Source organism: Aptenodytes patagonicus, chromosome 14 (genome assembly GCF_965638725.1).
Source record: "Aptenodytes patagonicus chromosome 14, bAptPat1.pri.cur, whole genome shotgun sequence".
In the NCBI taxonomy this organism is placed as follows: domain Eukaryota; kingdom Metazoa; phylum Chordata; class Aves; order Sphenisciformes; family Spheniscidae; genus Aptenodytes; species Aptenodytes patagonicus.
Window position 1 is genome coordinate 2,940,571 of NC_134962.1, and position 14,132 is coordinate 2,954,702.

Here is a 14,132-nt window from a genome sequence, read left to right on the forward strand (position 1 = left end):
CAGCCTAAGTCTCCAGCTATCCTCTGTGTAAAATGAGGGTGGTATTTCTAATTCCACCATGTAGATGGGAAAACAGACAGCTAACAACTGTGCTGGAGGGCGTTGGTGGAAGCAGCAGGAGCAGAATCAAACCCAGGAGATTGATCTGTATTTGGGGCAACACCGGTTTGCGCTGCCCTGTGCGGGAGCCGGGCTGGGTGTCAGTGCATCGATGCCCAGATGCCTCCATGTTGTTCCCACGGCATCTTCTCTCCTGCTCCGTCAGGCCCAGGTTTTACAGAGCCTTTCAGCACATAACTGCAGCTGGACGTACGCTGTGCCTCAAGTCAGCAGATGCTCCAGCACTTCACTGAATGAGGGCTTCTGTCTTCCTCAAGGAGCTGCTGCCCGTGGCATTACAGTGGGGCAGAAAGCAGCACATGTAGCTGCTGGCAGGTGGAAAGGGGAAGCCGTAAAATCGGGGAAATGCATCCCTTCGGCTTCACATGTTGTCTCTCCCTGACCCCCCAACTTCACAGCTAGGTATTAGGAAGCAGAAGTGCTAAGAGCATTTCTCTGTGTCCTGGTGGGGGAGATAAAGTCTTGCTCTATGAAAAAGGGTCCGTTTGTACATAATTACCAGTGGAAATTTCTGGGTGGCTGTGCTCTCTCCCCTCCTGCTGCAGGATGATTACAAATGGGCTTTCCTTCTAGGAGCAAAGTTGCAGCAAGACCACGGCTGAGATGGCCAAGATCCCAATTTCCCAGATTATTAATAATAACAGTATCATTTTCTTTCTCCCCTATTTCTCACTCACCCTGCGCTTCCTTTTTAATGAATTCTCTTCTCTTGCTGTAGACTCCGCAGTGACACCAGCCTGATTTGTAATGTAAATAGGCAGCCCAGTGTAAAGGCGACCTGCAAGAGCACCACAGGGCTCTAATTATAATTTTCATTAAACTCCTTCTGTTTACGAATATCCAGGCAATCTGGCATTGCAGCAGGAGCAAGAGGAAATTAAAGCAACACTACCACTTAGCTGCAGTGTCAGGGAGCGGGGACCCAGCTGTTCGGCAGAAGCTGAAACAGGGTTCCTACGGACAAAGTTTTGAAGAGTTATTTCAGCTTTGGCATCCTTCCTCTCTCAACCTTTTACCCCGGTTGCAGAGCTTGCATGATTTTCCTTCAGAGGATCTGACTGGTGCAAGTGTTTTACGCGTGATCTATTTGTGACCTAATTAAGGGGATCAGCTGCTAGAGCTCCCGGTGCAATGTGCAGCAAGGAACTGGGGGGAGAGCGGCCGCTGAGCCAGCCGGAGCAGGACCGGGCGGGTGAAAGGTGCAGAGCAGAGGGAGAGGGACCATCAAGCAAAGGGGAGAGAGGGGAGCTTTATCTAGCAAGGCCCTGGGGGGGTTCCACAAAAGATCAGTGACACAGAGACCATTTGTCCGCACGTGCCGGGGAACATCCTGCTGAGTTCAGGAGTGCTCTGACACACAGAGCTACGCAGCAAGTGGGGCTTTGCTGGCCATGCTACATGGACACCAAGAAACTCTCATCCTCATATGCCCCTGGTCGAGACAAACAGCTTCAGGTGGCTTTCTGTGGGTGTTCTGCCTTCGGGGAGGCATTTTTGTAACTCAGGCTACAGCTGACCCTTGCTGAGGAGAAAGTGCTGCAGGTGGCAGCCATGAATTAGACTTTCAGGGGACACTTCTGTTCATAAAGCTAAAGGCAGGGGATGTTCTCAGTGTCCTTCAGGCACAGCGAGTCTTTCTCAGGCTGTGTGTGGATGGGACAGAGGAAAAACTGAGCTTGGCTTTTCGAGCCTGAAGCGAGAGTTTCTTCCTCCTTTGGAAAACAGCCAGTAGTGTATTTAAGGTCATAATTCAACTTTGGGGTAACCAGAGGCAAAATAAAATTGCAGTTTGCAATAAGTGCCTATAAAATAGCAAAGATAGCCGTATTTTTGTCTAAACTGGGTGAGTCCGTCTGGTATCTCACGGGCTTTATAAACCTTGTGAGTTTTGGTCCAACCCCTGACTGATTTCTTTCTAGTGCACTTTAGAGCTCACGGGAATCTCCGAGCTTTTCCCAAACTGCTGCTTCCACATCCAGGAGACTCCAGAGAGCTGCATCGTTAGAAGACAGGCTGGGCAGTCCCAGCCCAAACAGTGTTTCAGTACAGCCTCGTGCCTTCTGTGCAAGTCCCGTCGATGTGTTCGCTCCCTCCCTCCAGCAGCAGAGCTGGCTCTTTTAGCTAAGCAGACAATGCTTAAGATAGCAGGTCCAGAGAATATAGGGTATATTCCCCATACCAGACAATCTCTTGCTAATTTTTAAGTATTTTCACTTTTTTCCTGCATCCCTGTCATGTGAATGAGCCCAGACTTCAGATAGCCTTCCTGGCTGAGCAGAGGGAGGCATCACAGAATATAATGCCCTGTTGGTAGGGAATAAATCTCTCTATTAGAAAATTTAATTCCTGCTGATCTCCAACACTGCTCTGCCTCACAGCCTTTATAGTGTTTAGATGGCTTCATAAATGGTAGCAGATCTCCCGAGAGAAATGGCTGGTGAGTTAACGGTATGTCTTTAATATACTTTACTCAACAGGGAAGTTTGTGCTACCGGTGGGAGAAGGTGTTCTCCCCCAGTGCTAAAGCTGTCTGCCACGCCAGGATGCTGTTTGTGGGGAGCAGCAAGGATGTTTGCCCCGGTTCATCAGTACGAGGTGGGCTAAGATAGACTGCAAGTCCTCCAACGGGCGAGGGAAAGCCAGGACTGCCACAAGTGTGGAGCCGGAGCCTGGGATAAGGCTGTCCCTTATGGGGCATCTGGCTGACAAAAATGTCAGGCACTTGTTGAAGAAACTCATTATTTTTTATGTCTGTTGCAAATACATCCCCTTCGTTCCAGTGCCCCTCTCTCTGCTGCAAAGCTGGAGAGGCAAAGCTGAGCTATGAAACTGGGGGAGGAGAAAATAGCTGGAGGGCGGGGGGGGGAAGCATTGTGGGCACAACAGATTAATTTAATTATGTTTGGGAAACTTAGGTTTAAGTGTTGACGTAGGTTACAAATAAAACAAGTTTGTCATTCTTGTCAGAGTGCTTTTTTGCCTGGATCACAAAGGCACCTGCTTATTAATTTAGCCTGATTGCTAATCTCGGCAATCAGCAATCACAGCAGCATGCAGTACTTAGATGCTATCAGGAGACACGAGCAGGAGCGAAGGGAACAGAGCAGCTCAGGTATCTGATGCTGCCGCACAGACACCTCTCTGCTCCCCTGAGGTCTGAGCCCTGAGGCGAGATGTGATCCAGGAAAACCAAACAGGCCAGAGGCTGTGTGGGGTGTACAGAGCACGAGCCTCACCAGGCACGTAACTGACCCCGATTTGGGAGAAGTTTCAGTGATACAGGGCAATAATTTTACTGAAACGTTCCTCCTAGGAAGCAGTCTTTTTCTTGGGAGCTGTATTCTGAGCAGCATTCAGAAAGTCAGTGCTGGGCAACCTTTTCTCTCCCCCACGACATTATGTGCGAGAGCCAGCTAATTAACTGTACTGCTGATCACCCCGTTTAGAGGTTGTGGAGCAGGGGAGGGGCTGCCACACTTGTGCTGCACCTGGGGATGTGTCATTTGGGAGGGACCATGGACTACAGAGTCTTGCTAGAAAAAGTACTGCCAGCTACTGCCTTACACCCCAGCGCCTTCTCTCTCCCTTCACACACCCCTGCTGTTTTGCCCACTACGTGGCCCAACCCAACACTTGGAGAAAAAAGGTTCAAGAGGTTTGTGTGCATGAATGCTTGTGCGTAGCCCACGTCTTCAGCTGAGCAAGGCTGGTGGCTATATGTGATGTACTAGGAAACCTCCGTCCTTCTGAAGCCGGAGCCTCAACTCTAGACACAAACAAACAGGCTTCTGCACCTCTTCAGTGCCAGTCTCATCCCTTATGTTTAGCAAGGATTGTGCCTTTCCTGGAATGCTAAACAGCACTCGGGCATGTGGGACTGAATAATGACGTATCTTTGCAGCTAGGATATTTCTGAAAGGCATCGGCAGCAGAAAGCGTAGGGATCAAGGTCAAAGCAGCGGCACTCCTGAGAGCATCGTTGCCAACACACAAAATGGCGCCGGGAGGGCAGAATCCAGAGCACAAAGGTGCCAGGCCGGGGGAAGGAGGAGGTAAGGACTCGGCACCGGGCTGTTTGACAGCAGGATGCTCTGGGCTTCAGCAGGGAAGTTGTGCTGAACCACACCGAGGGGTTAATTCTGCTCAGGCTCTGTGCCGGATGGTACTGGGGTGGGAAAACTCCCGATCCTCCGCTATGGCATGGTGCAGTCTGAAAGCTGTGTTTGCTGGAGCACAACGCGCCAGGAGCGGCCAGCCCCTGCTACAGGGCAGTGACCTGGTGTGGGGCTCTCCACCAGCGATGGGGACTTCTCCAGCTGCCGGCAGGGACCTTTGGCAGGCATTGGTCTTCCAGGCCATCGCAGTGACCAGAGTTAGCTTCTGAAACATAAATGATTTAAAGATATAAGGTTTGCTGTTGGAGGCCTCTATAATGTCTGGGTGAATAGAAGGGGTTTAAGCAGCTCCTGGGGAGGAAAGGGACCAAACCGAGGAGAGAATGGGGCTTATTGTATCCCTTGGCCAGAGTGACCAAAGATGTCTGAGAGACAGTGACAAACAGAGACCTCCTGTGCAATTAGTCTCTTGACCTCTGTGGTTCAGCGAGGGATGCTGGCAAAGGAGCTGTGGATCACAAGGCCCTGAGGAAGGTTTCCTTGACAACACTCACTGAAGAAAAATGAGATTTCATGAATGCGGTGGGTATTAGCACGTGAGATTCTGACTTTAGGAGAGACAAGGACGTGGCACCTAGGAGAACGAGCCCCTCGGTTAGGGGCATGTGAGGTAGTGGCTCACTGAACTGCTTTTTCAGATAAACTTAATTAAACAGCTATTACGACCGTTAATATTTATTTAGAAATGCAGTCACTGTGGTAAAAACAGACTTACTGTTTAATAATTTTTCTGCCCACAAAATCTCCACCTGGAATAAGCACTGGCACAGAAGGGAATTTTGTGCTTGCCGCTGATAGTTTTATCACACTGCAGCTTGGGTTTAGGATCCTTTAGATCTAGCATCGTTTCACCATTTACAAACGCAAAGCAATTCTATAGAAAGACTATGTATAATAATATAATATATCATAGTAATACCAATAATACAAATAATACCAATGCCAATAATACTAAACAGAGCAGACAGGTGTTTAGTATTGCCAAACTTAAACTGTTTGAAAGAACCAAAAATAAAGATATTTGTGTTCAAAACCTAAATAGATATATTTTTAAATTATACATTTGAGACTTCTAAGTTTCTTCCTGCTGTTTCAGCTAGCTGGACTTAAATTTTCATCCTTACATGATGTCTCATAGGGATAGGAGTACTGTGACTTCGTCCTGAACTCAAGCCATCAACCATTGCATGGCCAAAATACCTCAGGAAATCAATGCAAGTTTTTCCTCAAGAAAAGACCCGTGACCTTTTTCAGTGAAAGTCTTGGCCGCTCCGATGGTGTTTGCACAGTAGACAAACAAAGAGCGTCTTCTTAAAAAGCAAAGCCAGTTGGCAGGAAATCAAACGCTGAATCGACGCGTCGGGAATCAGCCAGGCAGCCCTGAACATCACAGGAGCGCGGTGGTGACCGGGGGCTGCAGCTGAGGCTCTTTCTCAGTTCAAACTAGAGAGAAAGTAAATACAGGGGTTTAAGTTGCAAATTGTGTCTGTGTTGAAGCTGTAGATACGCACGCAGGGGTCCAAGGCAGCTGTGTACACCACTGAAGAAGGGCAGTGCAGGAGTTGGAGCAGTCTGTGAGGCTATGTGTCCTTATAGCGGTGAAAGACAAGGAGTAGCAAAAGGGTTTTCAAGTTGCTTTTTTATAGGCCAAGTGGAAAATTGTCTAGGTTTCGGGGTAAAACATTTTTTCTTCTTTTTTGCAGGAGTATCTCCCTTAAGTCCTGGCAGGCCCATAGCAGTGGGATCAGCCTTTCCTGTTCACTCCATTTCTTGCACGCTTGTAAATTTATTTCTAACGTTCAATTTTAAATCTCTTATTAAAGCTGAACTTGGAAAGTGTAAAAGCAGGTTTGCTTGCAGGAACGGACACATGTGGACGTGTGTGTGTGTGTGTAGGCAGAACATCCTCTTTGCGTGTCTGTACCTGTCATTGGGCTTTCTGAGCATCTTTCCTGCGTCTGTATGAGTCCCGTCAACATCTTGAAAGTGATATTTGTTATTTTGTGTCCCAACTGATTTCAGAAATGCAGTGAAAGACAGAGATCCAAACCAAATAAGATGAAAGGCTTTAAAAGCTTAATAGAAGAGCAAATCTGGCTGATAACATGGCCTTGATAGTAGGCTATAAAGGACATCGAGTTTAAAGAATTACAGGTAACTGACTTGTTCATCAGCATCCCTTCTTCCTTAGCAGTATGGAGGCACAAGGGGAACAGGTTGAACTCTCCAGCTTATCAGCATGGCAGGAGCAACAGAAGACAAAGATGAGGGGATAGAAAAGATTTGAGGGACCAGAATTTAAACAAGCACCCCCCAGCCCATGTTGAATCAGCTCGGAGTGTCCTGCTGGCATCGACATCTGCCAGTGACGCTGTCCTGCCAGAGCCATCTGAAATGCAAGTGGAATGGTTTGAACCCCCCAACAAGAAACTGTTCCACATTTTGAGATGTTTTCTAAGACCGTTTTCCTATTCTGCAGTGGGCTCCATCAGGCAACGCTCCCCTCCAGCTCAGGTACGGTTTTCCTCTCTGGTGAAGTTTTAATGGTGTAAAGACCTTGAGCATGTCCTGTCGTGCTGGCTCACAAAGCCTTTCTTTGCTCACTGTGTGTGAGCTATGTGATAGGACTCTGTTAACTGCAGAACATCTTCTCTGCCTTTCTTATCTTGCCCGGCCGTATAAATGAACGATAGACCAACAGAGAGCTTTGGCTTGTTTTGTTTGCCTGGCTAACAATTGCTTCACACGGTTATTTGCTATTCCAGTTTCACTCAGATCAGCAGAAAAGTGGTTTATTTCAGGAAAGAAAAGTCTGCCACAACTATGTTGATTGTAGTACCGCAACAAATCATTTAATTTAAAAAATGAAAGGTAAAAATGTTCTATGGGCTAGAGAAGCAAAAGGAGCAGAAGGAATCCCATTTTTAATAAGAATAGTCATAAAGAAGAAAAATTTGTCCTCCCTGATGGAAAGGTCCTGTCAGTTTTGAATGGGTTGAAACCTGTGCCACAATCTGTGAAATTTCTCTTTACAACCAATATCTCTAGAATATAATAGGCTTTCTCAACAGAATAGTGTGAATCATCGTAAAGAACGCTACAGCAAGGATATTACTCTGCAGAAACTTGGCAGCAGCAGAGAAAGATGGCACTTCGCCTGCTCAACCAGAGAGATCCGAGAGAGGTTCAGTACGAGGGTGCAGATATGTCGGTGTCAGCAGGCAGGGGCAAACCCTGACCCCGCCATTTCTGAGCCAGGCTGAGGGAACCAGGGCTGAAGGGTACCACGACATTCTTTACATCCCAACCCCAAACCAAGGCCAGCTTAGCCCCAACGTCAGCCCTGCTTACCTGCAAATCTCAGCAGCATTTAATGGGTAAGCTTTGCACACAGGCCTGTAGCGTAATGAGTGAAATGGCTGTTTATCTGTTTGTTTTTAGCAAATATTTTCTTAATTATGCTAGGTTCCTGGGGGAACAGGGACAAGTCCAGGGTAACTTCAGGCTGCATTTCTGACGGCTGGATTGCAGCACAGCCTCACTACCTGCACGTCAGCAATACAGTGTTAGAGTTTCATCAGTAGCATTTGTGCTTGTCATCAACACACATCTTACAGAAAATTGCTTTTATTTTTATAAATGAGGAAACAGCTTGCCTGAGGCCGCACATGACACAGAAGTCTACCGACCCGGCTCCCGCTCCCCTTAGCTGAACTAGCAGGCAGGCACAGCCCATCTCTGTACCGGCTGAGTCACGCCCGCAGCTCCCAGGGACACAAAACCATAAAAAAATGCAGGGAAGGTGGCAAAGGAACGTCAATCAGGACAGAAACAACCGGGAGACAAGGGCAATCACAGTAAGGAAGAGGGAAGTATGAGATGAAGCTAACTTCTAGGATCATGGGGAAAAATCCAGAGTGGCCAGGGACCGGAGCCTCTCTAGGAGCTGTTCCCCAATCTGAAGTCAGTGTAGATTGGCAGGTCCATCTCCAGGACGGTTGGGTACCTCTGACTTCACAGACCGGTTTTCCCTGGTCCAAATAAGCCAGGAAACATCACGAAGCTGTGGAAGGACAAGCTTTCCCCTTTTATACAGCCCTAATGGCAAATGTTCATTTGTGAGAAGAAAACACTTTTCCAGACATGGATGCCCTGATTCTGGAGTGGGAAAACTCACGACAGAAGGTATGGGTGGGAAGGATCTGTCTTCTTCCCATTTTCAGGGCCTGAAGGCAAGAGGCAAAGCTGAGCAGGGCGTTATCTCTGCGGAACACACCCCCATTGTGTGTCCCCCCCCCCCGGCTAATTGATGCTCTGTGCAGCACATACTCCCGCGTTAATCTAACGCACAAAGCCAATTAAATGCCTGATTGGATGATGCGGTCACAGTCAAGTGACCCATTGCCAACCAGTCAGGATTCAAAATTTCCAAATATCGTTAAGGTATGTGCGTTAATCCCCTCCTAAAAGATTAAGCGTTTAACCTATTACTGCTGTTTCTGATGAGATAAAGAAAATCTGCTGTGCTCGGGGGGGGGGGGAGCAGGCTGAACGGTGAAATGAGCAGCATTTGCCCTGTTCCAGCGCCGGAGCCCCGCGCGTGGCCGTGCAGCACATCTCACGGCATCTTCCAGGTGGTTCACATTGATTGGAACGGGGCAGTGTGCGTTGCTTCAAAGAGAAGACTAATTATTTCGCAGAACAGACAGTTTTGGAGACTGCCTTCATTGCCTCCCTACTCTCTGCACCCCTTTGCCAGTGAAGAGAGATGTCAGAGAGGGAAACCTGCTTATCACCACGCTGATTGACCTCCCTTAGCCAGGGCTGCTGTAGATTTCTCTGAAATACAGATTTTTGTTGAACTTCCAAGGTAGTGTTGAGAATTGCAATACCTTTCTAGCCCAAGAGAGGTGTGAAGGCGATTTCCCCACTGATGCAGGAAGAAGGAGGAAAAATGGTCACGTGATAGATGTGGCATCCCTCATCGTGCGGCTTGACTGGGACCTGCAACCACTCACATCCTTAAATGCTTTAAGCCTTTCCAGATGCTCCAGTGCTTGGTCCCCAGCTGCCATTTAAAAGCGAAGCCAGGAAAAGATGCCACATAGCTGATTACACGCAGTGGACTACGACCATCCATGGTTAATGTCTAATTAGTAGTTAAATTAACTATCAATGGCAAATTGTAATTATTTATTTAAGTGAAAATAAATATGAAATGCAATAATGCAATCCCAGCATACGACTACGGTAACTGAACAGACTTTGAAATCTTACCCTGACAGGGAAATCTCCTGCTGTACCTTAGCAGTAGCAAAGTCACTGGTCGATGTGGGGAGGTTGGTTGCACTGCGTTAGTGAAGACAAGCAAAGAGAAGATCTCTCTCCATAAGGCCAGGCACTGGGGAAAAGCCTGCAGGAACCGTTTTGCCCCCTCCACTCACTGTTTCACCTATAGACGTAATATTTAAAGGCTGTGGGGATGTAAAGGCTAGCACGCAATTGCACGTTTATTGTGCTTTTTCAGCTGCATGCGTAACACAGCAGTTCAGATCCAGGTGACCAGTTGTTGCTGATACACAGATGATGGCTACAGATGAAAAGCACATCTTTATGCAAATATGATTTGAAAATCAGGCCCAGCACTTCAACAGTAATGGAGTTTTATTTCTGGAACATAGTACTAGCCTTGAACCATGTTATTAGTGCAGGAGAGGAACACAGCCTGTCCTCCTGGAAAACCGATGCGTTTGCAGAATTTCTTTGCTGGGTGGCAGCATTTTCTGTGGGGCGAAGGTGGAGGAGAGAGTTTCCTCCTCTCTCTCTCTTTGATGGATGTGTGCTGGAGAGCAGAAACATGAGAGGTGTCAGGAATGATGGAGTGATGCTGAAGGCTTTGACAAATGAGCTCTTGAAAGTCCTGCTGCAGCCATTTAAGATGTTACAGTCCCGCTGCTCACCTCTGCCCTCTACCAGGGCCACCTCCCCATCGCAAAGCGCACGGAACAGAGGACGTGCCCCCACACAGGCACTGGAGCTCACTGGTCTGCGTTAGCTTAGCCATCGGAGGAGATGGGATGAGTACAAAGTGGAAGGGGGGGCGTGTGGGCACGTGTTCGGTCCTACTGACCTGGTTCATAGGCAGTAAATTGCTTTGGGAATGGAGTAACATCTTCAGCCGCTGCAGTGATTTGCTCAGGGAGCACGTCAAAACCTTGAGAATAAACATCATGAGCCCAAAAGCTGTAACTCTCCTTTTCCTTCTCCCTTCCAGCTTGCGGCATTAGAGAGGCAAGTGTTTGATTTCCTGGGATACCAGTGGGCCCCTATCCTAGCCAACTTCCTCCACATCATCATCGTTATCCTTGGCCTGTTTGGCACTATTCAATATAGACCTCGCTACATAGTGGTGGTAAGTAATGTTCATTTTGTTCAGAGCCATTCAAAGCCTTTCGCGGCCTTTGCTCTGGTGGGATATGGCAAGTGATGAGGAACGCAGTAAAGCCCTTGGGAAATCAGGCACGAGCGTTATATACAATTTTAGCAGGAGGTGCTGTGCTTAGGAACACACTGTTCAGTGTGCTGCACTTTTACGGTACTTACTCCGAACTTGGAAGATATCAGATAATTATTACTGGTACCAAAGTAACATCGAGATACTGCACAACAGACAGGGAGAACCAGATGCTGGACAAAAGCATGGCAGAAGCTTTTCTACTCCCTCCAGACTTCTGCCCCTGTATCTCTAATCAGGCAAGGAACCATCTGCGTATGGGATACAAACAGAGGAAGGGAAAACGATTGCAGTACTGACTCAGGGCATTTAACTGCCCCCAGCTGCATCACATATATATAAACTAATTCCAGTGACTTCCTAATGTTTATTGCTTCTTTCTCTCCCCCCCATTCCCTTCTAGTATGCCATCTGGACTGCAATTTGGGTCACCTGGAACATCTTCATCATCTGCTTTTACTTAGAAGTGGGAGGGCTCTCAAAGGTGAGTAGGAGCTTTACGGGTGAGTGCCCAGGCTTTGCATCAAGGGGGATGGAGCTTAGCTGTGAGATAAGGGAGGGGGTGGTTAAGGTGAGTGGTAGGGGGCTGTCTGGGAGCAGGCCCTGCCTTCTTGCCTATGGAGAGGACTGCCTTACTAAGGGGTGGAGGAGTACTACTTGTAGTATGGTAAAAATGGGGAGCCAATGCTGATTTCTGGAGTCCTTTGCTGGTGAGTGCAGGTGGTGGCTGGAATAAGCCCTGCCCTCAAGTAAAGTGTATTTGCTTTTTGAAGGTGAGAGCAAGCCCGGCAGCAGAGTCATCCCGAGGGGAGATGGGGTTTGAGGGCTAATTCCCAGCCATGATGCAGAGATGGCTGAGGATGGCTATGAGCTAATTAGATTACAGCTGATCCTCTCGTGATCTGATAACACCTTGGGAAGAAGGTGTGTGACTTGGAGGGGAAGGCTCTCCTGCGGCAGTGAGCATGTTCTCTCTGCCAGCCTGTCCCAGGGAAGAGCTGCAGCAGGGACTCAGTCTGGCTGGGCTGACTTGGACCAAGGCCTTTGCTGTAACTCCACACCTGACCAGTTCTTGATTTTTTTTTTTTTTTATTTTTTTATTTTTTTCTCCTTCTTGGTCCTGCTGAGGACCTAGTGCACTTCAGCAGCAGGGTAGGTATCTGGTTGTTGCCACACCAGGCAAAATATTTCCCGTTGCACCTTTTGGGAGAGGCTTTTCTCTCTGCTGAACAGAGAACAAACCAGAGGGATGCTGGGGAGGCTGGCATATCTCCTTTGGATGCGGCCTCAGAGGTGATGTGGCTTCCCGGTCTTAATTCTTCCTTCTTAAATACAGTGGTAGTTATTCATGGCTCTTGCCCAGGGGTGTTGTGAGTTAATATGTGAAGCTCTTTGAAGGCTAGATAAGCTAAGTATTGCTGTCTGCTTAATGAGGGGTGAGTCAGAAATAATAAAAATTAAGCCTGGGCTGTAAGCAATGAATTACTCAGTATTGCTGTAGCTTAGCAGACTCAGAGCAATTATAGGATACAGGTTCATTTCGGAGCACTCTACGTCTGGCCTAAATTCCCAGGTCATACATCTAAGTTGCAGTCATAATTGGAACTGCACTATGGTTTTTTTTTATCAGGCCTACAGCAAGTCATGAGTGACAGCATAAATCCTTTGCAGATAAGAAAATGTAACTTCCTAATTCCTCAATTAATCTCCATTTCCCCTCTCAATTATCCACAGAAACTTTGAGCGAGTTCTTGCCCAAAACAGTGATTACTCATGGTCTGAAAGCTCAGCCCGAGATGATCTCGGTGTTGGCTGTAACCAACTAAAAAAGAATTTTATGTAACTATTTAAAAGCTTCCTTCTGCGGAGGAAATATTGCCTTGATAAACTGCTCTGGGAGCTTCTCTGACAGCCGGTGTTTGCTTCCAGCCAGCTGATTACTTGTATTTACTAATCCCAACCTGCCCTGCAACACGTTGGGTTCCGTTCTGCAATTCAAACGGCATGGCAAACTCTGCTTTCTCCACCACAGAGGAGCTTTATCTCATAACCTCACTCTGTGCTGTGTCTCGTTTTAGCAGAGCCCGCACACAGAGAACCTTTATTTAGCCTACAGGATGATTCTTGTGATTGGTGACTTTTTTAATAGAATTGGGCTGCAGTATAAGTTGTTATCGACTCAGTGGACTTCCCTCTAGAGCTGCAATGAGAAATTCATGCTGTTAGTTTGGTGGCAACTGGCAAAAATAACAGAATATTTGTGCTTGTTTGGCGGTAAAATCCTTTACAGCCTTGCCTCTGTTCTTAATGAGTTACTTTCATTTAAAAAGGCCGTCTTGTAAGAAAAACTCATGATGCTGCTTTCTTTCCTCCTTCTCCCCTTTAACAAGTTATTTGGGCAAAACAAAACCTCACTTCTGCATGAGAATAAAAGATACACTTGGAACCGGAATTAAGGTTTCTGTAGGACAGCGTGGTGCTTTGCAGGCTGGAGTCAAGAGTAGCGTTGCTCTCCCGCTGCCTTTCTAGAAACCCCATCCCAAGCCAGCTGACATCTGCAGAGTCCTATTGATCTCCGTAGTCTTGGGATCAGACCCCAGAAGGACACCCGGGCTTGGATGAACATGTGTTGAACAGGCTCTTGGAGGGGACAAGGGCAGGGCAGTATCAGCTGGGGGTTTACAGCAGCAGTGCTGCAGAGGAGCAGGTACCTCTGTGTGCCCTCAGGGACCTCGGGGGAAAGCTGTCCTTTAGTTCCTAATAAGAAGTCAAAGCTTGTAATTAGCCTGGCAGTAAGCAGGTAGATTGCAAATATTAGAAGAGCTTTGGTGGAGTGAGGCTGATGGAGCTGGTCAGGTAAACACTAACTCATTAACTACTAGACTAAGCATGAATATGCTGGGGAGTGTTTCAGGCAGGGCTGTGTTCCTGTGCAAGTCCCCTTAAGGGGCTGATAGCTCTGAGGAAGGTCTTCAGGTGCTGTTTCCCCTGTGATTCCCGGTGAGCCTGTGGGAGAGGGCTGGGGGAGTGGGAGAGTAGCATTCCTGCCGTGCTCACCCCTCTGTATTCCTGACAAGGGCAGCCTGCCAGGGAGATCTCTGTCAGCAGCTGGCTAATTTGTAGTGACAAAATGCAGAAAGGGCAGTGAGCTAGAAAGAATGGGGTTTGTTAACTTGGTGGCTGGTAATGACAGCCCAGTGCAACTGAGACAGGTGATAACTCAGGTGGGGTGAGAAAGGGGGGGAAAGGATCCAAGTGTTTCTGCTGTAACAAGTTTAGGAAAAGCCTGAAGAATTGCAAAAATGAGGAAATGGTTATGTGCG

The 14,132-nt window shown here is 47.7% G+C and overlaps 1 protein-coding gene across 3 annotated transcripts in view; it reads left to right on the top strand.

Moving 5' to 3' along the window:
- Positions 1-14,132, top strand: part of NKAIN4 (sodium/potassium transporting ATPase interacting 4) — a 52,709-nt gene that overhangs the window by 15,123 nt on the left and 23,454 nt on the right. For all 3 annotated transcript variants that reach the window (XR_012996488.1, XM_076352101.1, XM_076352102.1), the window contains exons 2-3: positions 10,570-10,707; positions 11,213-11,293. Coding sequence is in view for 2 of the 3 variants with exons in the window: in XM_076352101.1 (XP_076208216.1) it covers positions 10,570-10,707; positions 11,213-11,293 (219 nt within the window). In the remaining variant the exon portion in view is untranslated. The remainder of the gene's footprint in view (positions 1-10,569; positions 10,708-11,212; positions 11,294-14,132) is intronic.